Source organism: Ananas comosus, linkage group 7, assembly GCF_001540865.1.
Source record: "Ananas comosus cultivar F153 linkage group 7, ASM154086v1, whole genome shotgun sequence".
In the NCBI taxonomy this organism is placed as follows: Eukaryota; Viridiplantae; Streptophyta; class Magnoliopsida; order Poales; family Bromeliaceae; genus Ananas; species Ananas comosus.
This window is the reverse complement of record NC_033627.1, coordinates 12,779,968-12,807,011: the sequence shown is the minus strand read 5'-3', so window position 1 is coordinate 12,807,011 and position 27,044 is coordinate 12,779,968. Positions and strand designations below refer to the sequence as shown.

The 27,044-nt window shown below is 34.6% G+C and overlaps 2 protein-coding genes and 1 pseudogene across 2 annotated transcripts; all 3 read left to right on the top strand.

The window, feature by feature from the left end:
* On the top strand, positions 72-2,706 carry LOC109713272 (pentatricopeptide repeat-containing protein At2g13600-like). Its single transcript, XM_020237273.1, has 2 exons — positions 72-2,121; positions 2,615-2,706. The coding sequence occupies exon 1, from the start codon at positions 72-74 to the stop codon at positions 2,049-2,051; it is 1,980 nt and encodes a 659-aa protein (XP_020092862.1). The 3' UTR covers positions 2,052-2,121; positions 2,615-2,706.
* On the top strand, positions 2,604-5,939 carry LOC109713271 (annotated as a pseudogene).
* LOC109713480 lies at positions 9,908-21,880 on the top strand. The gene is made up of 24 exons (XM_020237583.1): positions 9,908-10,107; positions 15,521-15,738; positions 15,966-16,071; positions 16,169-16,270; positions 16,430-16,489; positions 16,612-16,690; positions 16,938-17,085; positions 17,234-17,357; positions 17,601-17,781; positions 17,881-17,909; positions 18,093-18,241; positions 18,692-18,794; positions 18,913-19,008; positions 19,096-19,151; positions 19,246-19,369; positions 19,565-19,627; positions 19,717-19,776; positions 19,891-20,052; positions 20,181-20,254; positions 20,337-20,430; positions 20,518-20,654; positions 21,034-21,114; positions 21,408-21,513; positions 21,668-21,880. Exons 1-24 carry the CDS (start codon positions 9,922-9,924, stop codon positions 21,734-21,736), a joined length of 2,607 nt encoding a protein of 868 aa, XP_020093172.1. The 5' UTR covers positions 9,908-9,921; the 3' UTR covers positions 21,737-21,880.

Genomic DNA, 27,044 nt, shown 5'->3' with positions numbered 1-27,044 from the left:
AGAGCTTTCTATAGAAGTCGGCGGCGACTACAAATGGCAGTGTGAGAATACGGCGCCGGTTTTTGTGGATTATGAATTCGCACGCGCGGCTCCTGAAGCTGGGCTTGGACGGGGATCCCGTCGTCGCCACGAAGCTCCTCGCGGCGTACGCTAGCCTCCGCGCCCCTCCCTCGCTATCCTACGCCGACCACCTCTTCTCCCGCGTGCCCCCGCGCTCCCGCGACCCCATCCTCCTCACTGCGCTCCTCTTCTCCGCCGCCGCCGCCGCCGCCGCCTCCTCCGGCGACCTCGCCGCCGCCCCCTCCATCCACGCCCAGGCCCTCCGCCGCGGCCTCCTCACCAACGTCGTCGTCGCCACCTCCCTCCTCCACATGTACTCCAAATGTGGCGCCCTCGTCCCCTCCCGCAAGGTGTTCGACGAAATGCCCCTCAGAAACACCGTCACTTACAACGCCATGCTCGCCGCATACTCGAACGCGGGGTCGTTCGCCCCCGCGCTCGATCTCTTCTACCGTATGAGGTGTCACCTTGTTGTCGGAGTTGACGAGTTCTCGATCTCGAGCGCTTTGGCAGCATGCGCCGGGCTCGGCGATTTGAGATCGGGCGCGCAAATTCACGGATTCTTTGTAGTTGTCGGGTTTGATTCGGACAACGCAATTGCGAATGCCACCGCCAACTTGTATTTCAGGTGCGGAGGCGTGAGCTCGGCGGAGAGAGCGATGGAGGGGAAGGCCGAATGTAGGAGTGTGGGCTCTGCTCTTATGATGATTAAAGGTTACATCTTTAATGAGAGGTATATTGATGCCTTAAATTGTTTACGTCGTCATGTTTGCAGTCTCGTGGAGCTCGCGTTGATGGATACAAGTGTAGTTGTTTTGATCTTATCAGCTTGTGCTCGTCTCGGGTCGCTGGGGCTTGGGAAGCGAGTCCACGGTCTCGCTCTCACACTTGGTATTTATTGGAATCGGAATGGTTCTAATGGAGATAGTGCTATTCTCGGCAGTGCTTTGATTGACATGTATTGCAAGTGCCGGAGCATAAACAAAGCCTGGTTAATTTTCAGTAGTTTAGAGCAAAAGCATGTCTCACATTGGAACTCGATGATCACAGGATTTATCTATAATGGTTTGGTCGACGATGCGCGCCGTATGTTTGACGAGATGCCCGAGAAAAACGTTATCTCATGGACGTCGATGATTTCGGGTTATATTCAGCATGGATTGCCGCATGAGGGGTTGACATTATTAAGAAGATTGTATAGTGAAGATGGGTCGGTTCAAGCTAACAGTGTCACTTTTGCTACTGCTCTCGATGCCTGTAGTTGTATGGCCGCGTTAGATTTTGGTAAACAAATTCATACTCAGGCGCTTAGAACGCTACTTGGCGGCCAATCCAATGAGTTGGTTGTGGAAACTGCTCTTGTTGATATGTATTCAAAGTCAGGAAATTTGAACTACGCAAGGAGAGTATTTGATCAGATGAGAGATAAGAATGTGGTTTCTTGGACTTCGATGATTACCGGCTATTCATCTCATGGATTAGGGCTAGAAGCAATTGATTTGTTAGAGAAAATGATAAATGCAGGCTACGAACCAAATGAGGTTACTTTTATTGCTGTTCTTAGTGCTTGTAGCCATTGTGGGTTTGTTGAGCAAGGAATGCAGTATTTTGACTTGATGAGGGAGAGATATGGTATTAATCCAACTATTGATCACTACACTTGCATGGTTGATATGTTAGGGCGAGCAGGGAGGCTCGAAGAGGGTTGGAAGTTTGTGGAGAACTATAACAAAGAGAAAAACTCTCAAGAGGGTGATTCTATTTTTGGTGCGTTGCTCGGGGGTTGTAAATTACATGAGAATGTGGAAATTGGAAGAAAGGTAGCTGTAAAGATGATAGAGAAAAAGCAGCAGACTTCTGATACGTATGTCGCGGTATCGAATCTCTATGCGGCCGCCGAAATGTGGGACGAGGTCTATAAAGTTAGGGAGGAGTGGAGGAAGCATAGTGGAGTCCAAGGGCCTGGCCAAAGCCAAGTTCAAACTAGTTGATGTAATTAGGAAAGATATTTTGTGCTAGGAGGACTGGGCTTTACGAACAACTTCTCTTCTTTCAGCTGTAGTAAGTATTAGCTAGCAAAATGTTGGGAACTTTTCCTAACGACTTTCAAATTCCAAATGTATAAGCTCTAATTTTACGCTTCTACAACTGTTGCGGCGTTTGTAGTTATGCTTGCTTATATAGTCTAGACAGTCCAACATATATGTAAATATATATCTGTATGCGTTCTCTCTTCTTACGAAACAACATTGATACCACCCACTCTATTGTGGGATGTTCTAGGCTTACTCCTCGATACAAGCATACCCCTATATGCTTTCGCTCCAACTCCATTGTTTGCCTATTACCGTTAGATGGGCATCAATACCTGACGGGGCCTAACAAAACAGTGAATCTTCTTTAGCAAAATCATGGTCAAATTTTCGCTTTTGTGAAAGATATGTAGCTTATGCCATTTTCATTATGTTCCAGACTACATTACATTCGTCGTTGTACAATGCATGCGGTGTCTTATGTCTACGTTAAATTCATCTTGCATTGCTATGAAATGCAGGCTGCTGGAAGAAGGAGGTATCTTCAGTTTTGGACAAGCCAATGAGAAATGTTCTTTAAATCTGTTTTGAGAATACACGATCCCTTGTTCTACTGGAAGGTTCTTCTAATTACTATCAATCATTTTTGCCATTCTACATGACTTCCTTCGGGGTTCTGGTATAGTTTATTGATTAGCTCATATTCTTTTACTTTTCTTTTCTCTTTTTTTTCCCTGAGGCCAGATTGCGACAGAAGCTCATTTAGGGTTAGCAGATGCATATATACATGGTTATATTTCCTTCGTTAACGAGCAAGGACTTCAGGATATCTTTTTTCTGGTAAGAAAACATGTTTAGTGATCTTTCAAGCCAACTTGATTCATATGTTTTAGTTCATATTATTTGCCACACTTCTGCTGCAGATTCTGATTGCTAACAGGGATCTGAGGAGTACTTCTAACAGTGCAATTATTAAGAGGTATGTTTAATGCTAGTTTAATGTACATATCCATTCACATCTCCAAATCAAAGGTATTTCCTTACTAGCTTTTATTTACTTTTATAATGGATAGGGGTTGGTGGACCCCGTTACTTCTGACAGCTGGACCCGCATCTGCCAGATACTTTTTCTGGCACATTTTTGAGGCAGAATACTGTAACACAAGCTCTTCAGAACATATCTCGCCACTATGATCTGGTTAGGATTGGAGTTAATTTTTAGTGTACTTTATATGATCGATCTTTATTCTCTTTTCGCCAAGCACTTGCTTGTTATAGTAATTAGTATGGCTATTGTTGTTTAAAGTTTAAACCAAATGATGCTGCAAGTTTACTAAATGCATACAGGGTTGTGGCAAACTCCAATTTGTTAACTAACCTTTTGAAAACTCTTACCTCTGCTCAAAGACTAATCTTCTGTGTTGATTAGTTATGGAACTCTTCAGTACCTTATATTTTTGTTTTTGTATGTATAGAGCAACGATTTTTTCTCTCTTTTTGGACGAGATGACGACATACTCTTGTGCAATTTTTAAGGTTCAATACTGTAACTTTATTATCACCCCCTCACCATTTATCTTCTCACACAAAAAATCTGAAAATCACTCTGAATTTAAAATTTACAGACAGAGAAAGAGGACTTAAAGTTGCGCAGTTACGGAAATTACATCTCCTTCTTGAAAAGGTAAAAGTTTTTCAAAGTAGTAGCTTAATCTCTTTCTTTCTTTTTTTCTTTTTTTTTTTGTTAACATTTTCTTTTCTTGTGTTCTTACAATGTTATTCGTTCTCTAAAAGATCAAGGCTAGGATCGATGGAAAGCAGGAAGTTCTCGACATTGGTTGTGGATAGGGAAGCCTAGCAATAGAAGTCGCGAGCGCACCAATTGCAAATACACAGGAATCACCTTGTCTGAAGAACAACTTAAGTATGCGACAAAAAAAGTGAAAGAAGCTGGTTTACAGGTCCTTTTTTTTTCTTTAACTCACTTGAAACTCAATTCAGCGACTAAAATACAGCACAGTATGAACAATAAATTTTTTAAAAAATTCTCTTTCTTCAGTTTATGTTACTTGGTTCATTTTAATCTATTTTCAGGACTGCATTACATTCTTGTTATGCGATTACTGCCAACTCCCAAAATCACACAAATATGGCAGGATTATATCATGGTACTGTTAACTCAATTTTCTAGTGACTGTCTCATACTTATTTGCATACGTGCTATAATTGTGATGTTGATACTATTTTTCAGTGGGATGTTTGAAGGAGTCGGCCATGAATACATGGAGAAATTTTTTGGCTGTCGTGAATCGGTGAATCTATTCTCTCTGAAGACGGTGTATTAATCCTCCAGGTGCTTATTTACATTCATCCAATTACTGAATTAACATGTTAGTTAGTTTATCTAGAAATTTATATATTTTGGTTGCGATGAATGCAGTTCTCGTCCGTACCAGATAAAAGATACGACGAGTACAGGAGGAGCTCTGACTTCATAAAGGAATACATTTTCCCTGGAGCATGTGTTCCTTCTTTGAGTAGAATAACATCGGCAATGGCCACTGCATCTAGATTATGGTAATAATATGCATCAAACTTTTGGGGCAATATCTATTCATTTCTTTTAAAGTGTATGAAGACCCCCTCGACTAGCGTCATTGCAAATAGGGCCACAAACTTCTTTTTCCTGCTCTTTTTTTTCTCAACTTCTGCTCATTTCGACTTAATTTTCATCAGAGCATCAGAGATCTTGTTTTATTTAACGGTTCTGTCCAATTTTTAGCTGACCTTAAAACTGCCAGAGCCGTTAATTTTACTGCAGTTGCCAATGAAACTAAAAAAAAAAAAGAGTTATGTCAAAACAAGTTTAGGAGGTGTAATTCAAAAATGATCCAGTTGAATTAATCTTACCTTCATCTTTATTTTTGTAACTTCATTGTAGTTTTTCTCTAATGTAGTGTTGAGCACCTGGAAAATATTGGCATTCATTATTATCAGACATTGCAATGCTGGAGGAGCAATTTTACGGCGAATAAACAGTATGCATCCCTTTTCTTATTTTAGATGTTTATGATCATCTTTCCTAACTAGATAAGCATCATGAGAGCTTATACATATATTAGTTATAGAGTTTCGATTTAAACACTATCAGTAGTTCTAACAGATTAGAAATTTAAATAGTAAAAGACAAGGTACATAAGAAAAAAGTTAACAGTTCATCGATAGGTCATTAAAGTTCTACAATGAGGCTTTTTGATCTAAACTTTTTGTCCGATTTTCAGAAAAATTCTCTCTCTGGGGTTTGATGAAAAGTTTGTGCGAATGTGGGAGTACTACTTAATCTACTGTGCGGCCGGTTTCAAATCGCGCACAGTGACCGACTATCAGGTTAAACAGCTGAAACAAGTCTATGCTTCTTTGCATTTTCTGATCAATGTTTTCTCCAGCTATAATGCGACTCGAAATTTAATTTCCGAACAATTTGCTCACTGTTTCTTACATTTCGTATGTTTCGCAGTTAAAAGAATAGATATTTATCCTTGATACAAAGTCATTGACTCAAAACTATGTTTAATTGTGTTACTGGTATTTGTAGATGGTATTCTCGCGGCCTGGTAACCTAAAATTCTTCAACGATCCCTTCGCGAGTTATCCATCGGCTTAGTGGTGATATTCCCATAGGCTTTAGATAAATAAGGGGAAGTAATGCTACACAAGTATATATATTAAGTGCTTGTTTGGCCTCACTTTGTGTGTATAAATAATGCTACATTTTGTTTAATACATCCCGGGCAGTGAACCAATGGAATAGCACTATCCAACCAAATATTTCTATCTCGTCTAAATGTGCATAAATGTTTTTTTCTTTTTCTTTTTCTTTTTTCTTGTTTCCTATATTTTATTTTTCAAATTATCATTTCGCTTTTTATTAGATTTCTATTCCCACGTCGCTCATTGGGCGTAAATCACATGTGAAATACTCCGATAAATCGGTGATTGTTTGGTCTCTTTCACTTATTATATTTTGGCTAAAGTAAGAAAAATTGTTACATCATTATATTCTGGACAACGAACCATCTATCTATATCTATACAAATAATGAAAGGGGAGTGTACGGAGACTCCCCGCGTTTCGGGGGTTCCGGTGGGGCCCACCAGCGAGGAGCGGAGGCGCCGGCGCGGACGGGCGCGGGCGCGAGCCGGGGCGCGAGCGGGCGCCGGTGCTGGCGCGAGTCGGCGCGGGCCGGGCGCGAGCCGGCGCCGGCACGGGTGACCTGGCTCCCCGCCTCTCGCTCTCTCTCTCCGATCTCCCCACGCCGATTCGCCGGGATACGCGGCGCGATCTTTCGCTTTTGTTTTTTCCCCTCCGCGCTGTCCCCCCCTCTTTTTCTCTCTCCGCGATCCGCCGTCCGATCTCCCTGCCGGGATCCGCGGTCTCTCCGACCTCCAGCCGGGATTCGCGGCACGATCCTCGCCGCTGCCAGATCTGGCTAGGGAGTCGAGTTTTTCAACTCGTTTAATAAACTAACCAAACACGAGCTTGGATCAGTAGTACGCTCGTGTTCGACTTGATACCAACTCGAAAATATATATTTTATAATATACTTTTATATATATATGAATAATTTTATATGTGATATACATTTTTATTATTTAATTTTTAGCAAAATCAAAATATAAAGTCAAACTGAATTATAAGAAGACTCGGTTATATGTAAAGTTTCAATCATTAAATAAAACCTAATGGGTAAGATTTTATAAATATATTTTTTATATATACCCAATCTAATCGTTTTAATTTATTATTCGTTGTCCAACTCGTGAGCTTGCTTTTTGTTAACGAGTCGAACACGAATTAAATTTTTTAATTTAATATTTTAACAAGTTGGATCGTATTCGACTTGTTTATAAAACGAATCGGACACGAGCTGGCACCCGCTTGCTCGTTTTCGTCTAGTTGACGCCTCTGTATATGGATATAAAATTGTTGGATGAATCTTTTTATGTCAGCACTTTAATTTATGTCAGAACATAAAATAAAGAATGTACAGTAACCGCAGATGGAATCACGCTGCCACTTTTGATGTACACGCAACCCTGGCTGTATTGTCTATTGCACATAATGAAGTACACAATGGATTCCCAGTCCTGACAGGCCCAACGTGGCGGACTGGGGACGGGGTGTGGGGGTTGCAGGTGGGTGTGAGTCCAGCCTTTTATTATAAAAATTTAGGAAAAACTTCAAATACCCCCTTATGGTTTCGTAACTTTTCATTTTAGTACTCTTTAATTTCAAATGTATCAAATTAATATCTTGTAGTTTCGCACTTTCTTACTTTAGTATTCTGTGGTTTCAAGTGTGTCAAGTTAGTATCCTACGGTTTCTTTTTTTTTTTTTATTATCCATTTCGGGGTATATAATTTAACAAAATATTAAACCACATGGTACTAAAGTGAGAAAGTGCGAAACCACAGGGTACTAACTTGATGCACTTGAAACCACAGAGTACTAAAGTGAGAAAGTGCGAAACCACATGGTACTAACTTGATGCACTTTAAACTACATGGGTACTAAAGTGAGAAAGTGTGGAACCACGAGGAGGATATTTGAAGTTTTTCCAAAAATTTAAAATAAAGTTAATTTTACACACATCACTGCAAATATAGTAAATTGTAAATATATCTCTCTAAAGTTCAACTTTTATATATTATTTGTATAAAAGCCTTAATGTTTTCAAATATATCTATTTTATATAATGAATTTTCTATCCTTCCAGTCCTGTCGGCCAACGTGACGGACGAAGGACGGGGTGTGGGAGTTGCAGGTGGGCGTGAGCCCAGCCTTTTATTATAAAAATTTAAAATAGGATTAGTTTTATATAGGTCGATGCAAACATAATAAACTGTAAATATATTTCTCTAAAGTTTAATTTTCATATATTATTCCCACAAAAGTTTTAATATTTTCAAATATCTCTTTTTGGTTTGTTACCATTAAAATAATATCTATTTTATAAGTGAATTGACTTTTTTGTCATCATATATTTGTTCTTTCAAAAGTTAATTGAACATAGATAAGAAGGTCAATTCACGTTATTAACTAACCAGGATCAACTATTTATTTTATGGTTAACTAAATTTTTCTAACGGATTCTAGCGGCAAAGATATAAATTTGAAAACATCAAGACTTTTGTAGAAAAAATATATGAAAGTTAAACTTTGTAGAAATATATCTATAATTCATTATATTTGCAGGGATCTATATGTAATTAACACTTTAAATTATATAATTTTTTACAGGTGAATTTTAAATAATTTAGATTGTACCTAGTGGGGAGCCCAGTCGGAAGGAGGTGGGCCCAGCATTTTTATTTTTTTATTTTATTTTTTTCCTTCACCAATTTAGATATGAGAGATTGTGCTTTTTTTTAAATTTAATTTAATTCTTCATTATAAGAATTTAAAATGTATACTTTTTTACAGATAAATTTTAGATAATTTAGATTGTATATATTAAATATAAATTTTTATGCTATACTATTAATCACTTGAATATAGATTGCACAATAAAAATAAAAGATAGATTAGAGTTTAAATTAACTATTTATTTTAATAAATTTAGTTGCGAGAATTATATAAAGTAAATCTGTAAGCTAAACGACGCATTCAAATTTTGAAGTCAAATATTATTGACTAACTCAAATCTAACATATAGAGTGGTTGGATGGTAAAAAACGAAATTTTGAAAGGTTGGATAAATGTCTCGAAATGGTTACTAGTTCTGAAAAATTTTATATGATTTTATTTTAATTTTAATATCAATTTTTAATTTCATATTTATAGTCTGATGAACGATCAATTTCAAGTTTAAAATTTTTTAGAATGTCGAAAATATAATTAATCGACTTTTAATTTTAACAATTAGATATTCTAAAATTTATTAGATAGTTTAACATATTATTTTCTCGAATGAAATTAATTGAGCGAAACTGATTAATACTCAACTTTGTCTTCATCTGGAATAATAATAATTTTCGCTTTCAAATTATAAGATGTACCCTTGACAGCATTATAGTCCTCGAAATTCAATGTGTTACATTTTCTTACTTAAAGTATGAGGAACGTAATACTTTAATCTCCAAAACTTTATTAATCGCAGTTTTTGACTCGAATTATGAGATATATGATATTTTAAACCTCAATTTTTACTACTACTATAAACATAATTTATTATTTTTATAATATTTTTTATCATTCTTATATTTTTATTCTTATATTTTTACTGTAACAACTACTGCTTATTCTTCAATTTCTTTTATTTATATTCTTTTCTTTTTCCTTTAAATCTTTTTTTTTATTTTTTATTTTTATTTATTTATTTATTTTTATGGAACCGACCAATAGCAACGCATTAGTGCATTCACTGGTTGTAACATTAATACAATTATTATTATTATTATTATTATTATTATTGTTATTATTATTGTAGGGTTGGGTTAATACATATTTATTTATTTATTTATTTCTGCTAACAATTAATGATTTTTTTTCCTTTTAAATTTAAAACGCCCAAGAGCCCGGGAAGGGGCAGCTTCCTCTCCTATCACGTTGCCTCTCTCTCAAAACCCCCTCTCTCTCCACTACAAACTTTTTTTTTTTCAAAATTTTTTCTTTTATAGATCTCTTTCTATTAGTCTCCATTTTCTAAAACATTCATCTAGTTGTTTAGCTGGTCTGTTTTTAGTTGTTTGTTACTCTTTTTTTTTTTTCTCTCTCTTTTGAGTGTGTGTGTGTGAGAGAGAGAGAGAGAGAGAGAGAGAGAGAGAGAATGCGGCGGCGGCAGCGGGTGGCGGTGGTCGGGGCGGGGATAAGCGGAATGGCTGCGGCGTATGCGCTTGCCAAGGCCGGCGCGGAGGTCGTGGTTTACGAGAAGGAGGATTTCTTGGGCGGCCACGCGAAGACCGTCGCCGTCGACAGCGTCGACGTCGACCTTGGCTTCATGCTCTTCAATCGGGTTGGTCCATCAATCCCTCAAGGGAAAATTTTATATATAGTACAGACTGTCCCCGGCGCAAGTGCTAAAAGGTTTCGTGGTTGGTACCCGAGGTCCCAAATTTAAATCCTAGGTGATTCACATTTTCAGCTAAGGACGTGTTTGGATCCATGTAAAAGCAGTCCGAAAATTTTTTTCAGTTGAAAATTTTTTTCCATTGTTTGGTTTTGTGTAAAAAAATTTTCTCAAAAATTTTTTTTTACGAAAATGCAGAAAACTAGCGTTTTTGTTTTTCGCTCCGACGAAGCGGAAAACGAAAAGCTATAGTGAAAAACACGGGGCTCACATGGCGTGGCTGATGTGCTGCCTTTTGTACGCGATCCACGAGGTGTTCTTCACCTCGTGGACCGAGAGAGAGAGAGAGAGAGAGAGCAGTGAACCTAGCTCTCTCTCCCTTTTTAATTATAATATATATATATATATATATATATATATATATATATATATATATATATATATTATAATATATATATATATATAGCATACCTATATTATGAGTATTGGAGACGCTTCGGTCCTCATAATTGTTTTCAATGATGGACGGCTTCCGAATCGACGATCACTCCCGTACAATATGATCTAAGTATTAGACCAATTTTTAGAAAAAATAAATTCGTAAATTTCGATAATCATGAATAACGTCCATCAATGGCATAAAAATTAACGTCAAATCTGAAGCGAGCGTACTAAAAAGATGATCGGAATCTTCAATTCAAGATCAGATTATTGATATTTATTCTATGTAGTGAATAATTCTATCAAAAATACACAAATTTCCGATTCTTTTACACACCGTTAAAACTAAGCAAAGTATCTCCGTACGCCGGCCGTAAAAATTGTCGAAATTTGCTGACCTCTTGATCGTAAGTAAATGATGTTCGAAAATTATAAATTTGCTTTCTAGAGTTTTAATCTCGTAAATAACCGTTTAACCGTGGGTGATCGTCGATCGAAGCTCTATCATCGAAAACAACTTATAGTAGCGAGGGCGATCGTACTCATAATAGTATAGTAGCCGGACTCGCTAGTATAATATATATATTTATTATATAGTATATCTTATATAATTTTATTTTATTTATTTTTTATAAAATATATTATTATACTAATGTTTATTTATAAATATATATAAATTTATTTATAATATTAAATTAAAAACCAAACATAAAACTGACTGTAAAATTTTTTTTTACCAAAATTTTTTTTGCCATAGTTACAGGTCGGAACCAAACATCAAGCCCTAGATTTTATTTTCTATTAAAAAATATGAAGAGGATAGCATGCTAAATCTTATCTCTTAAAAAAAAAAATATATATAAGTAGTCGCATCTTTATATATAGGCCGAGTAGTTAATTATATTCTTCATGACTATAGATTCCTTTGTACTCGGTAAGTTTTCGAAGTCATTCTGAGTTGAAGTAATGTGTGGTTAGGATAATATGATTCCATGATTGAGTGAGGTGTTAATTGAATATTGATTTAGACAAGAAAAATGATCAGATGATAAATTCTAGAGCGGTGAGTAAATTCTTATAAATACAAAGAGCCATATACTCAGAACAATATATCTATATATTATATATTAGTATACGAGAGAGAGAGAGAGAGAGAGAGAAAGTAGAGAGAGAGAGAAGAGAGAGAGAAGAGCTCCTATAACTTTTAAAAGTATCAAGTCATTGATGCTGTTAAGTTTTTTGGCGCAACTTGATAAAGGATGTGTGTAGATGATTTGGGTCGGTCTCACAGGGTGACATGGTGTTGTTGAATAGTATAAATCTATACGAATAAAAATGATCAAAGACATAATCTAACGGTGAAAAATTTATAAGGCACCGAACGCTTGGTGCTTGTACAATCCCACCAGCCCATAGCCGGACTGCCTGCTCTCGTCTCTCGTCTCGTCTCATCTCTCCGTCTTCTTCTCTCTTACTATATATAGTATATATTATTACTTAGCGCTGTTAACTATATCTTATTAATAGTCACAGAAAACTTTTAATTGTTTGAACTTCTACGTAAAATTGTGAAAAATACTTTTTGGGAAAAAATTTTTAGTGATGAAACAAATTTTAGCGCTATTTAGTATTGTCTGGAAAATGGAAAAGTAGTTTTCCGGTCACAATTGTTTGTTGGAAGGAAAAATAAGTAACAATTAAATAAAAATTAATTTTTTTTTAATATCTATATCATATATTAATTAATATATAATAATTTCATACTGTAACACTAACATTAATTAAAGAATATAAAGAATATATAATAATTTTTTATTCTCCTGCTCTCTCAATATTATATATATATATTTATATAATATATATATATTATATGATATATATATATAGCGGTGTAAATGCGGGCCGTGCCGCGAAGCCGAACACAGCCCCCACATTAGCAAGCCGAACGGGCTAGGGTGCGCCGACCCACACTTAAGCTCCTAACTTTTAAAGTATCAAGTCATTGATGCTTTAGTTTTTGGCCCTTGGATTAAGGGATGTGTGTTAGGATGATTTGGGTCCCCCAGGGTTGACTGGGTGGTTGTTGAATAGCTATAATCTAACGAATAAAAATGATCAAAGACATAAATCTAACGGTGAAAAATTTATAAGCACCAACTGCTTGGCTTGTACAAGCACCATAGCCGGACTCTCTCTCTCTCTCTCTCTCTCTCTTCCTATTATATATATTAATATATATATACTTAGCGTCTGTTACTATATTATTAATAGCACGAAACTTTTAAGTTGTTTGATTCTACGTAAAATGAAAATACTTTTGTGGAAAAATTTTTGTGATAGAAAAAAATTTTCGCTATTTAGTATTTGGTTGGTAGAAAATGAAAAGTAGTTTTCCGCACAATTGTTTGGTTTGAAGGAAAAAAGTAAAAAAATAATAAAAATTATATATTTTTTTTAATATTCCATATATCATATATTATAATAATAATAATTATCATACTGAACACTATATAATAAAAATATAAAATATATATATAATTTTTTATTTCCTCTCTTCATATATATATATTATATATATATATATATATATATTATATATATATATGAAGGTGTAATGCGGGCCGTGCCCGGCCGGCACAGCCCACATTAGCCAGGCCGAAACGGGCTAGGGGTTGGCCCGACCCAACTTCATTTTGGGGTCATGCCGTGCTGGGCCCAAGCTGCCTAGCCTATGGCCCAGCACGGCCCTTCGGCCTGGAAGGCACGAGCCGTGCTTCGAACCGGCCTTTTAAAATATTTATTTTTAAAATTTTTTTAAACATTTTTAGTATAAAATTTAAAATATAAATAATAAATTTATATTTTGATAAAATTATTAAAAATTTATAAAAAAATTATAATAAAATAAATATTTAGTTTTTAAAAAAATAAAAAAAAATTATATTATTTTTTTGAAAAAAAAGTAAGATGGGTTTTTGGTCCAATAGACCAAAATTCTTTGGTCCAAGCGGGCAGTAACTTGCCTCGGGCCTTAGGGTCCGGACCGTGCCGGCCTAGCTGGCTCGGCCCAAGTAGGCCGTGCTGTGTCGAGCCACCCCCCTCTCCTCACTTCGGCACGGCCTAGGCCTGTCTCGGGCTATGCCCGTGCCGTGCCGAACTGTTCGGCCAAAGGGATGGGCCCAGCACGGCCCAGAGGATTGGACCGGGCTGGCCAGGCAATAGTACTACAGTATTCGTGCCATGCTGTAGCCCGGCCCAAGGCTGTGTCAGGCCGGGTGGCCCACGTGCGGCCCGGCCCGTTTTACATCCCTAGGTCCACAGGACCATCTTCGTACACAACATTCATGTGGTCGTTTTAACCTTTTTGGAAGCACACATGACACTATTTGTAGGACTAGGTTGTAGTAGTAGGTCACGTAAAAACATACAAATGTTTTTAAAATTATTAATTATTTTGAGTGGGCTATTTAATTTTTTTTGAAATTTTATTTTACTAACCGATTTGTCAATCTGTGTAATTTGAGTTGATCAGCAGTATTTTGAATTTGATTTGAATATGTCGGTTGTTTAGCATATTTTATGTACTTCTCGCAACAATATTTTTACTGATGTTAGCAATTAACTTAAATTTAAAGTCAAAGTATCGTAGACCGGCTCAAATCAAATAAAATTGAACAGTTGGATGATAAGTTCAACTCAAATATTAATGGTCCAAATGGTCAAAGCTGGAAGATAAATTTTTGAAGTCAAAGTATCGTAGACCGACTTAAGTAGCATATTTTATGTTATTTATGCAGTTATAAATTTATTAATGAGCAGTTGCCTTAAATTTTGCAGTGGAAGAACCAATCAAATGACTTACCTTAGACAAATTAGAAGAATTTTCTTTTAAAATTAAAATTTTTAAAAATTGAATAGTCAGTCGAATTCAAATGGTCTATAGTTCGAGCAAGTTTTATATATTTTTACCTCCAAATAAACCCCATCTGTTTTCCATGTATTTTTAATATGTATCGTTTAGTTCAACGGGAGTTTTCATAAAAGTGTTGTTTATATAAGAATTTTAGCACGTCAACCATCTCCATTTTCGTCAAAGACGACTAACTCCGCAAACCGCTTTGATCGAAATTAGATTAAGTAATATCGAAATGTGCCCGAGCTCGAATTGAACTTGAGTGAAGCTCAAAGTGGCCTTCCTCACTACCAGCCACTAAGTATTTCAATTTTATTTATAAAAAATAATTAAAAATAATTAAATTTATAATGTTTGAAGGGGAACATATACCAAACATAGAGCAGAAAAGTCCGGCCAAATAAGCACTTGACTTACAAGTAACCTGGGGAATCATTTGTCTTTGTACTTGATAGGAGACGAGTTCTTATTTTGTTAAATTTAAATACTAAAAATATAATTTCTCTAATGGTCCAAGCTTGTACGTAGAGATAAATGATTAGTTCACATTATTTAATGTGGGCCAATCAGAAAGACGTGAGGCTACATATGAGGAAGAGTACTGAATATAAGTATCAAAAATACTATTTTGTAGCAGCTTAAGTTTTCAGATATCAACGATCATCTTTTTATAATCCGGTCTAATATATTAAGTATAAAAATATTTAAACATCGTTTTCTATCGTCTTAAGCTTTTAGAGTACAGCAATTGTTTCACCTGGTATTAGAGCAGGAGATTCTAAGTTCGAGTCATGTTAGGGTCCTAATATTATTAATTTCCTTCTATTAAATTCAAGTCCATGTCATGGACCTACAAAAAGTCTCGAGCTCAGACGTGAGGAAAAGTATTAAATATAAAAATATTTAAACATCATTCTCTATCAGATTAAGTTCTTAGAGTACAGCGAATGTTTCACGTGATACTGCATGTTTCCAAACTACATGTTCTCATGCATATATATGCAGGTAACATACCCCAACATGATGGAATTGTTTGAGAGTTTGGGTGTTGAGATGGAGAGGTCAGACATGTCCTTCTCTGTGAGCTTGGATGGTGGCAAAGGCTGTGAATGGGGGAGCCGAAGCGGCTTCTCCGGCTTGTTTGCTCAGAAAAGCAATGCATTCAATCCTCACTTCTGGAGAATGCTCAAAGAGATTATCAAGTTCAAGGAGGATGTTCTCAAGTGAGTCTTTTCTTACTTTGTTCAGTGATCATTTGCTGTTAATTTTACGTACCAGTGTAGTTACATGCTTGCATTTGCTCTCATTGACCGATTATAACTGTATAAGAGCAGTTGAATGTTTGGAAAAGTGAAGGAAACAGTTCAATACATGCATTTGCTCTTTATTTTTTGATTTTGCGGTTTCTACTCGGCATTCGGAACTGAGACATATGTTGTTTCTTTGAAAGGTACCTTGAGGAGCATGAGAACAATCCTGATCTCGATCGCGACGAGACTTTGGAGCAATTCATTACATCGCATGGATACTCTCAATTATTTCAGAAAGCTTATCTTGTGAGATTTTTTTTCTCTGCATTTAATCAATTATCATCCTCAAGTCTTTCAGAAAGCTTATGCCCTGTGCTAATTTAGAAATCTTGAAACTTTGCAGATTCCGATCTGCGCTTGTATATGGCCGTGTCCTTTGGAAGGAGTGATGAGCTTCTCGGCTTTTGCCGTGCTTTCGTTTTGTCGTAATTATCATTTTCTTCAGGTATTTTGCCTTTAATTATGCTTTCTACTAGGTGATATGGGACAAGATTATATTCTTCTTTATGACTTTTTATGCAATATTTCCTTTAGATAAGCTTTAGCCGATTCTTCGCCATTATCAATTGATGGTTGCTCTTATTTGCCTTTCAATATGTTTTAGCTTTTTGGCCATTCGCAATGGCTTACCGTCAAATGCCGATCACAATCTTATGTGAATAAGGTAAACAAGCTTTGTCTACTCATAGTAGAGTAGTGATCTTTGTTAATCTAGTATTAATTTTCCTTCTTTTTCCCTTTCTTTTCAGATGCTATGCTTTTAGTGACATTTATGTGAATTTACAGATGAGAGAAGAGCTGAAAAGAATGGGCTGTCAAATTAGAACCAGTTGTGCAGTTGAGTCAGTCACAAGTATTGACGGAGGTGCGCGATCTCTCTAGAAAATTTTAGTTAGCGCTTACTCGAAAAAATGTTGAATACATCATTAAAAATTTCAATGGCTGCAAAATGGAGAACAGTTTGTGGTCTCTAAGTTTGTCATCATCAATGTAATAACTAGAATTAAATAAGTAATGCAACAAGTATTTTTTCATTTTGCTCTATCATTTTGAAGGCTATGTTTTTAGAAATTTGCGCCCATCGTCCTTACTGAAAAAAGAGTTTTTGACAGGTTGTCATGTGCTGACGATAGACCATTCGGATGAGATATACGACAGTTGCGTAATCTGTATACATGCACCAGATGCTATAAAGATTTTGGGAACTCAAGCAACATACGACGAAATAAGAATACTCGGTGCATTTCAGTTTGTAAACAGGTATTTTTGGTCGCCTTTTCTTGTAGAAATTTTAGACATCATATTGAGGTAGTTATTTGATCCCCTTTAGAAGTTCTATATCATCTGATGAGTTATATTTCAGTACAACATATTCATTGAAACTTTTGTTGTGTTTCTTAATGTGCAGTGACATATATCTTCATCACGACAAAACTCTAATGCCGCAAAATCTATCAGCATGGAGTGCTCTGAATTTTCTCGGAACCACACAAAATGGTGTTTGTGTCACATATTGGCTGAATGTGCTTCAGGCATGTCGTATTCTCTATGCAAAACTTCTTTGAGATTTTGCATACATATATCCCTGCAAAATTCTCTATTTAATATACCCTTCTAATGTACAATTTCTTATGAAATTGTCTAATCTTAAGCTGAGCAATCATCCAAATTATGAAAGGAGGTTGTCTTTGTATAAGAGGATTGTAAGTAAATTGACTTCTTGAACAACATGTATGAAATGGGTTATCAATCAACATTGCCATATGTTTCTGTAGAATCTTGGCTCAACCGGTCTCCCCTTTCTTGTGACCCTGAATCCTCCTCGCGTTCCAGATCACACCTTACTTAAATGGCGCACTGGACATTCTGTTCCATCAGTAGCAGCCTCAAAAGCTTCTCTTGAGCTTAATCAAATTCAAGGCAAAAGAGGAATATGGTTTTGCGGAGCATATCAAGGTAAATTTCACTGGTATTAATTTGAAAATTTAGTATAAATAGTTTAATAACAGTTTCTTAATTTGAAGTATGATATCCATTTGTGTGAAATATTTATAGGTCACGGTTTCCACGAGGATGGACTAAAGGTCAGATTAGAACCAAATAAATTTCAATTCTACTTACGTCAGCAAATATCTATCATGATTTCAGTATTATACTTCACAAAGTTTATAGTTTCTTATGAAAGTTCATACTTTTGTATCTGCCTAGTTATGCATGTTCTTCTGACGAATAGGGGATCACTACTGAAATTTTGGGATATCTTGTAGGCTGGACTAGCTGCTGCATCTGGGCTACTCGGAAAAGAGTGTGCTCTTTTGGAGAACCCAAAACATTTTGCACCTTCGTTGATGGAAAGAGGCGCAAGATTTCTAGTTACAAGATTTCTTGATCGGTTTATCTCTATTGGTAATTTAACGTAAGTTACATGATTTCTTGATCAGATACTGTGTCTTATGCAAAACTTATTGTCCTATTTGTGTCTTGTAGTTATGCTTGCTTATATAGTCTTAGACAGTCCAACATATATGGTAAATATATACCCGTATGTGTTCTCGCTTCTTACGAAACAATGATATCACGCACTCTATTGTGGGATGTTCTAGGCTTAGTCCTCGGTACAAGCATACTCCTATATGCTTTCGCTCCAACTCCATTGTTTACCTATGACCTATGGGCATCAATACCTGACGGGCTCTAACAAAATAGTGAATCTTCTTTAGCAAAGTCATGGTCAAATTTTCGCTTTCGTGAAAGATATGTAGCTTATGCCATTTTCATTATGTTCCAGACTACATGACATTCGTCGTTGTACAATGCGGTGTCCTACGTCTACGTTAAATTCATCTTGCGTTGCTTTGAAATGCAGGCTGCTGGAAGAAGGAGGCACTATCTTCAGTTTTGGACAAACCAATGAGAAATGTTCCTTAAAATCTGTTTTGAGAATACGCGATCCCTTGTTCTACTGGAAGGTTCTTCTAATTACTGTCAATCATTTTTGCCATTCTACATGACTTCCTTCAGGGTTCTGGTATAGTTTATTGATTAACTCGTATTCTTTTTCTTTTGTTTTCTTTTTCCTGAGTCTAGATTGCGACAGAAGTTGATTTGGGGTTCGCAGATGCATATATAAATGGTTATATTTCCTTCGTTAATGAGCAAGAAGGCCTCCTGGATTTTTTTCTGGTAAGAAAACAGATTCAGTGATCTTAATTTCAAGCCAACTTGATTCATATGTTTAAGTTCGTATTATTTGTCACACTTCTGCTGCAGATTCTGATTGCTAACAGGGATCTGAGGAGTACTTCTAACACCGCAATTATTAAGAGGTATGTTTAATGCTAGTTTAATGTACATATCCATTCACATCTCCAAATCAAAAGCATTTCCTTACTAGCTTTTATTTACTTCTATAATGGATAGGGGTTGGTGGACGCCGTTACTTCTGACAGCTGGACCCGCATCTGCCGGATACTTTTTCCGGCACATTTTGAGGCAGAATACTGTAACGCAAGCTCGTCGAAACATATCTCGCCACTATGATCTGGTTAGCATTGGAGTTAATTTTTAGTGTACTTTATATGATCGATCTTTATTCAGTTTTCGCGAAGCACACTCTTGTTATAGTAATTAGTATGGCTATTGTTGTTTAAAGTTTAAACCAAATGATGCTGACTAATCTTCTGTGTTGATCAGTTAAGGAACTATTCGCTACCTTATATTTTTGTTTTTGTATGTATAGAGCAATGATTTGTTCTCTCTCTTTTTGGACGAGACGATGACATACTCTTGTGCAATTTTTAAGGTTCATTACTGTAACTTTATTAGCATCCCCTCACCGTTTATCTTCATACACAAAGGATCTGAAAATCACTCTGAATTTAAAATTTACAGACAAAGAAAGAGGACTTAAAAGTTGCGCAGTTACGGAAATTACATCTCCTTATTGAAAAGGTAAAAGTTTTTCAAAGTAGTAGCTTAATCTCTTTCTTTCTTTTTTTCTTTTTTTTTGTTAACATTTTCTTTTCTTGTGTTCTTACAATGTTATTCGTCCTCTGAAAAATCAAGGCTAGAATCGATGGCAAGCAGGAAGTTCTCGACATTGGTTGTGGATGGGGAAGCCTAGCAATAGAAGTCGCGAAGCGCACCAGTTGCAAATACACAGGAATCACCTTGTCTGAACAACAACTTAAGTATGCTACAAAAAAAGTGAAAGAAGCTGGTTTACAGGTCCCTTTTTTCTACTTTAACTCACTTGAAACTCAATTCAGCAACTAAAATACTGCGCAATATGAACAATAAATTTTAAACGAATTCTCTTTCTTCAGTTTATGTTACTCATTTTAATCTGTTTCCAGGACCGCATTACGTTCTTGTTATGCGATTACCGCCAACTCCCAAAATCACACAAATATGACAGGATTATATCATGGTATTGTTAACTCAATTTCCAGTGACTCTGTCATACTTATTTGCATACGCACTATAATTGTGATGATGATACTATTGTTCAGTGGGATGATTGAAGGAGTCGGCCATGAATACATGGAGGAATTTTTTGGCTGTTGTGAATCTGTTCTCGCTGAAGATGGCATATTAATCCTCCAGGTGCCTATTAACAATCATCTAATTACTTATTAAACATTTTGGTTAGTTTATTTAGAAAATTATATATTTTGGTTGCAATGAATGCAGTTCATGTCAATACCAGAAGAAAGATACGACGAGTACAGGAGAAGCTCTGACTTCATAAAGGAATACATTTTCCCTGGAGGATGTCTTCCTTCTTTGAGTAGAATAACATCAGCAATGGCCGCCACTTCTAGATTATGGTAATAAACTTATGGTGCAATATCTATTGATTTCTGTTAAAAGTGCCCCTCAGCTAGTGCCTTTGCAACTAGGGCCACAAACTTATTTTTCTTGTTCTTTTTATTCTCAACTGTTGCTAATTATCTCAACTTTTGCTCGTTTCGACTTAAGTTCTGTCAGAGAATCAGAGATCTTGTTTTATTAATGGTTCTGCCCAATTTTTAGTTAACATTAAAACTGCCAGAGCTGTGTTAATTTTACTGCAATTACCAATGAAACTGAAAGAAATGAGTTAAATCAAAACAAGTTTAGGAGGTGTAATTCAAAAATGATCCAGTTGAATTAATCTTACCTTCATCTCTATTTATGTAAGTTCATTGTAGTTTTTCTCTAATGTAGTGTTGAGCACCTGGAAAATATTGGCATTCATTATTATCAGACATTGCAATGCTGGAGGAGCAATTTGCTGGCAAATAAACAGTACGCATCCCTTTTCTTATTTTAGATGTTTATGATCATCTTTCCTAACTAGATAACCATCATGAGAGCTTATATAAAACTAGAGTTTCAATTCGAACACTATCAGTAGTTCCAGCAGATTAGAAATTTAAGCAGAAATTAAGAGACGATAACAAATGAAGAAAAAACAAAATTCACAACATCTTTCGGTAAAATAACAAGGTATATGAGAAAGAAACTAACAGTTCGTCGACAGGTCATCTGAAGTTCTACATTGAGGCTTTTTGATCTAAACTTTTTGTCTTGGTTTTCAGAAAAATTCTCTCTCTGGGATTCGATGAAAAGTTTATCCGAATGTGGGAGTACTACTTTATTTACTGTGCGGCCGGTTTTAAATCCCGCACACTGGCCGACTATCAGGTAAACATCTGAAACAAGTCTATGCTTCTTTGCATTTTCTGATCAATGCTTTTTTCCAGCTAAAATGCATCTCAAAGTTTAATTTCCGAACAATTTGCTCAGTGTTTCTTACATTTCGTATGTTTCGTAACAATTGTGTTACTGATATTTGTAGATGGTATTCTCGCGGCCTGGTAACCTAAAAGTCTTCAACGATCCGTTCACGAGTTATCCGTCGGCTTAGTGGTAACTTTCGATTGGTTTGTTAGTGTACTACTATTGCTTGAGACATGAGTTTCCTTTTGTTTTTCTAAACTATGCTGTTGAATATGCAGCGCAATCTGAAATCATTTCTAGAAGAATATAATTTTTCATTTGGAACTGTTAAGTGCTTGTTTGGCTCTCACTTTGCCCCAATATTTTCGTATATTTCATTTTTCAAATTATCATTTTGACTTTGATTAGATTTTCATTTCGGATAAATCGATGGTTGGTTGGTTGGTTTCTTTCAGTTATTACATTTTGGCCAAAGTAAGAGAAATCGCAACATTATTATTTTATGTACTATGAACTAGGGGTGGCAATTCAGCTCGCTGTTCGCGAGCCAACTCGTGTTGGGCTCANGCTCGTTCGTGTTCGGCTCGATAACAGCTCGAATACATATATTTTATATTTATATAATTTATTTAATTTATATTTATATATAAATAAATAATTATATATATAATATATATTTTTATTATTTGATTTTTAGCAAAAAATAATAATAATAAAGACCAGCTCAATTATAAAAAGACTCATTTATATGTAAAGTTTCAATTATTAGATCAAAGTCGAATCGATAAGATTTTATAAATTTATTTTTGGCTAAATTACAGAAAATCCTTCTGTCAAAACCTAATTTTTCACTTTCTCCCATGTCATTTAAAAACCTACACTTTGTCCCCTTGTAAAATAAAAAATGTTCACAGGGGAGTACGGTGTGAACTGTGATGATAAAATGACCATTTAGCCTCTCATCATTTTACCCCTCATCATGTTCACAGGAGAGAAGGCTGAGTGCATTTTTGGCATAAAAAAAATAATATTTTATAAATGGAACCCTAATGGATTACTAACGGCAGGGGGTGAAGTGATTATTTTTTATTTTTCATTTTATAAAGGGGCAAAGTGTAGGTTTTTAAATGACAGGTGAGGAAAGTGAAAAATCGGGTTTTGACAGGAAAGTTTTATGTATTTTAGCTTTTATTGTTTATATATATCTAATATAATTTTTTTAACTTATTGTTCGTTGGCCAGCTCGTGAGCTATTATCGAGTTGAACTTTTCGGGTCGATACTTTAACGAGCCGGCTCATGTTCGGCTTGTTTATAAACGAGCCGAACACGAGCCAGCCCCAGCTCGCTTGTGTTCGGCTTGTTGACACCCCTACTACGAACTACATTAGTGAAAACCATATCGACTTATAGAGAGATGCTTTCGCCTGCGAATGTACATACTTCTCAGCACGAGACAACACACAGAAATTGGTTCTTGACTTAGGGTATGTTTATTTCACCGAAACGGAGCGGGTGAAGTTGTTCTCATTCGACACACTCTCTCGGGCTATTTGGGCTACGGTCCAGGCCCAACTCCTATTCATCAGGCCCACAAATCTTTACTTACGCGGTGATGTGGAGTAAACCCATTGGCCCACATGAAATCACAGAGGATATCAACCAACTGCTCTATGTACTTGTATAAATAATTAGTATATATACCTAGCGGATATGTTCTTAGGGCGTGTTTGGTTCGCCCATTTTTCACCCTGAAATCGGAATCGGAATGGACAAACCCATTTGTTCATGTTTGGCATGCGAAATTTTCATTCTGATTCCGATTCCCGGATGAATGAGAATCTCCCTAATTACACCTTTTTTCAATCCGGGCGGAATGAATTTGTTTGGATTAAATTTAATTTTTTAATCCTATTTTTTAATTAAAATATAAATTTAACTTAAAATTTATATTTATAAATTTTAATTTTAATTTGAACTTAAATTAAAAATTAAAATTCAATCAACCATTTCGAATCTAATTTATAAATTTGAATTTAAATTTGAGTTTAATTTAAAATCTAAAGTTTTATTCAAATATTATTTAAAATTTAAATTTAATTTATGAATTCAAATTAAAATTTAAATTATATTTTTAAGTTTGGATTTGAATAAATCAAAATTTAGTTTTATATTTTGAATTATCCGTTCAATTTCAAATTTTAATTTTTTTAAAAAATATATTAAAAATTTTGACATCGTTTTAAAATTTTCACGCAAATCTTTAATATTTAATTTTCAATTTGAATTTAGACTAATATATTATAAAGATAAAATTGGCATATTAATTTAATTATATTTCTAAATATCTATCTGAACCAAACATCGACAATGGGAATGGCTCATTCCCATTCCGATTCAGGTGGCGAACCAAACAGAATAAAGTGGATAGCTATTTCAAAGTGATCCAAAAAACAGAAACACCATTTTGTTCTGATCCAAAAAAGTGGATCCGAACAGTGCGGCTATTTCACCATTTTGGATCAGGACAAAGTGACAAAATGGTGAAATAGCCGCACTGTTTGGCTTAGCTATTTCAAAGTGATTTTCGGCTGAAAATTACTTTTAGGCTCAATAAAGTGTTTGGTAAAAGTATCTCAAAAATTATTTTAAAATAAAATTTAATAAAATAATTAATTTATGCAAATATAAAAAAATTTTGCCAAACAATTTTTCAAAATCACTTCAGAAAAATCGCTTCTATCTAAATTCAGCCAAACGCTCTACAGCTTTTAACCTAAATCACTTTTTCAGAAACTAGGCCAAACGGGTCCATAGAAAGATACCTTCTAGCTTTTCAACCCATATAAAATAATATTTTGATTTTGAAGCATCTTTTATTTTGGAGCTTCTGCATTAAGTATATAATAATTGAGAAAAAAATTGGCCAATGAGCATTTGTAAATTCAATATTGTGTTCATATTAAAAAAAAAAAAAGAAATGCAAAAAATGTATCCCTCAACTATATGCCATGTTTCTATTTGATACCTTGTGATGCAATTCGGTGGGATGAACAAAAATATTTTATAAACAAACATTAAAGAAGAGAAAAGAATGTTAAAAATAGTACGAAACAACCATTTTCTTCAAAAAAAAAAAAAAAAAAAAAAAAAGAGCATTAAAGGAAGACACACTATTATTAATACTTTTTCTTTCTTTTGAAAATATTTAGAAACCAGAAAAGTATTTTTAGAACGTTTAATTTCTAAAAAAAAAATAGTTTTTGGAGAATTTTTTTGAGATTTCAATTCATTAAAAAAAAGTCACCTTTTCATTTTTTGAAATCGGTTGGAACGTAAAAAAAAAGTATTTTCAATATTAACCTTCTAGGAGGAATAAATTAGAAAGGCGAAAATTTTTTAAGACTTCATTTGGTTCGGGGTTAAGTAAAAACTAGCTATTCCAGAAATAGGGTTAAGTTCAGGGTTAAGGTGGGGTTAGAGTAATTTTGTGTTTGGTTGAGAATTGAGTTTAGTTCAGGTATAAGTAAAATAGTGTTTGGTTGGAGTGGGTGGGATAAGAAGGATAGTGGGTTATTATAAATAAAAAATAATAATTTTGCCCTAATTTTTATATTTTAATTTAAATTTAAAATTTAAATAATTAAAAATAATAAATCTAAATTTAAAATTTAAAATTTAAAATTAAAATCTATATTTTTAAATCTCAAATTTAAAAATTTAAAGTTACAAATATAAATTATCAAATTTAAATTTTAAATAATTAAAAATAATAATTTTAAATTTTAAATTTTAAATTTTAAAAAATAAATGTTAATTTTAAAATTTAAATATATAAATTTTTAAATTTTAAATTTTAAAATTTAAATTTAAATTTATATTAAAAAATTAAATAGGATTAGAATTAACTTTGTCCCATCCCAATTTCTGAAATGGAATGGAATTAGCTAATATTATCCCAAATGAGCTATTCCGGAATAGTTCTTTTGCCCCATAAATTTTTTCTTTGGGGTTAAAGGGGTGATAGCCCCCAAACGGGGTTACGAAATTGTTAGAACTTTTTGCAGTAAACAATGTGATTGGAATCGTGCAGTGTCTGGGACCTTTACAGCTACGCATGATGGGAATCGTGCCACGTGTCCCAATGGTACATGCACTATGTACCAAAAACCCATCCTGTGGATCTAAGCGTACCCACGATGTCCCCTGTCCCCTCCACCCAACAAATTTTATTTTTAGAGTTAATTGCATGTAGCTTTCTATAAATATATCGAATAGCAAATACATCCCCACAAAGTTCAACTTTTCATATTTATCCTTATAAAAGTCCAGTGATATTCACATTTGCCCTTCTATTTTGTTACTGTTAAAATAATACTTATTTTTTAAATAATATTTTTATCATAATAAATATATTCTTTCTAGAGTCTCAATTGTTAGAATTATACAAAAATGTCCTATAAAAAAAATTTCGACGGTCATCTTCTTCTTTTTACCATTACAAATAATATAAGAGGGGTAAAAAGGTCAATTTACCTCATTCGCTGATCAAGATTAGGTATTTTACCTATGGTTAAGTATATTTTTCTACGGATTCTAACAATAATAAGTGTATTAAAAATATTTGAACTTTTGTAGGAATAAATATGAAAAAGTTTAACTTTGTAGAGATATATTTACTATTTGATATTTTTACAGAAAGCTGTATGTAATTAACCCTTATTTTTAGTAATTAATTTTTACTAATTATTATAAACTTTTTTAAGGTAAAAATATGTCGACGCCCCTTATATGTTTTACTTTTTGAAATCCAGTGATTCTAGCCATGGAAATTTTACCAAATTTAATCGTTTAAACTACTTCACAGTGGGCGAGACTGGATTAATTAAACAGTAATAGCTAATTAAGCCGTAAATTTTTTTAAAAAAAATTAAGCTAATTACTGTAAAATTTTGATTTAGAAAAATTAGAAGCTAAAGATCAGGGTTTAACAAAAAGGTTTAGAGCTGAGAGATCTATTTCGAAATGGCCTACAGTTGAGGGGGTCTCCATACATTTTCACCCTTCTAATATTTATATGTTTGGGTGACCTTTTAAAATACTTAAAATAATGAGTGTACATAAACAAACTGCAATTTGTAATTTTCATAAGGTGCAATTTGTGATTTTTATAATGAAGTTGCTTTTTATTACCACACTGCCACAAAAGTGTACCAAAGTGTTAGCCTGTTTTTTAATTATGGAGGGTAGAATGGTAAATTTACCTTGATTAACACAACCATCATTTCAATTTGTAAATAATGCTTAATTGCACGTAGCTACCCGAACTTTACAAATTAGTTTTATAAAAAAATACAAATGATAAAACTTAATTTACGATATTTTAATTAGAAAAATATTATTAAGTGATACAAATTTAGCGGTGATGGATTTGATTTATTACTTCTAATTATTATTCATCAACTCAAACTCAACAATAGGCTACTTTGAAATAGG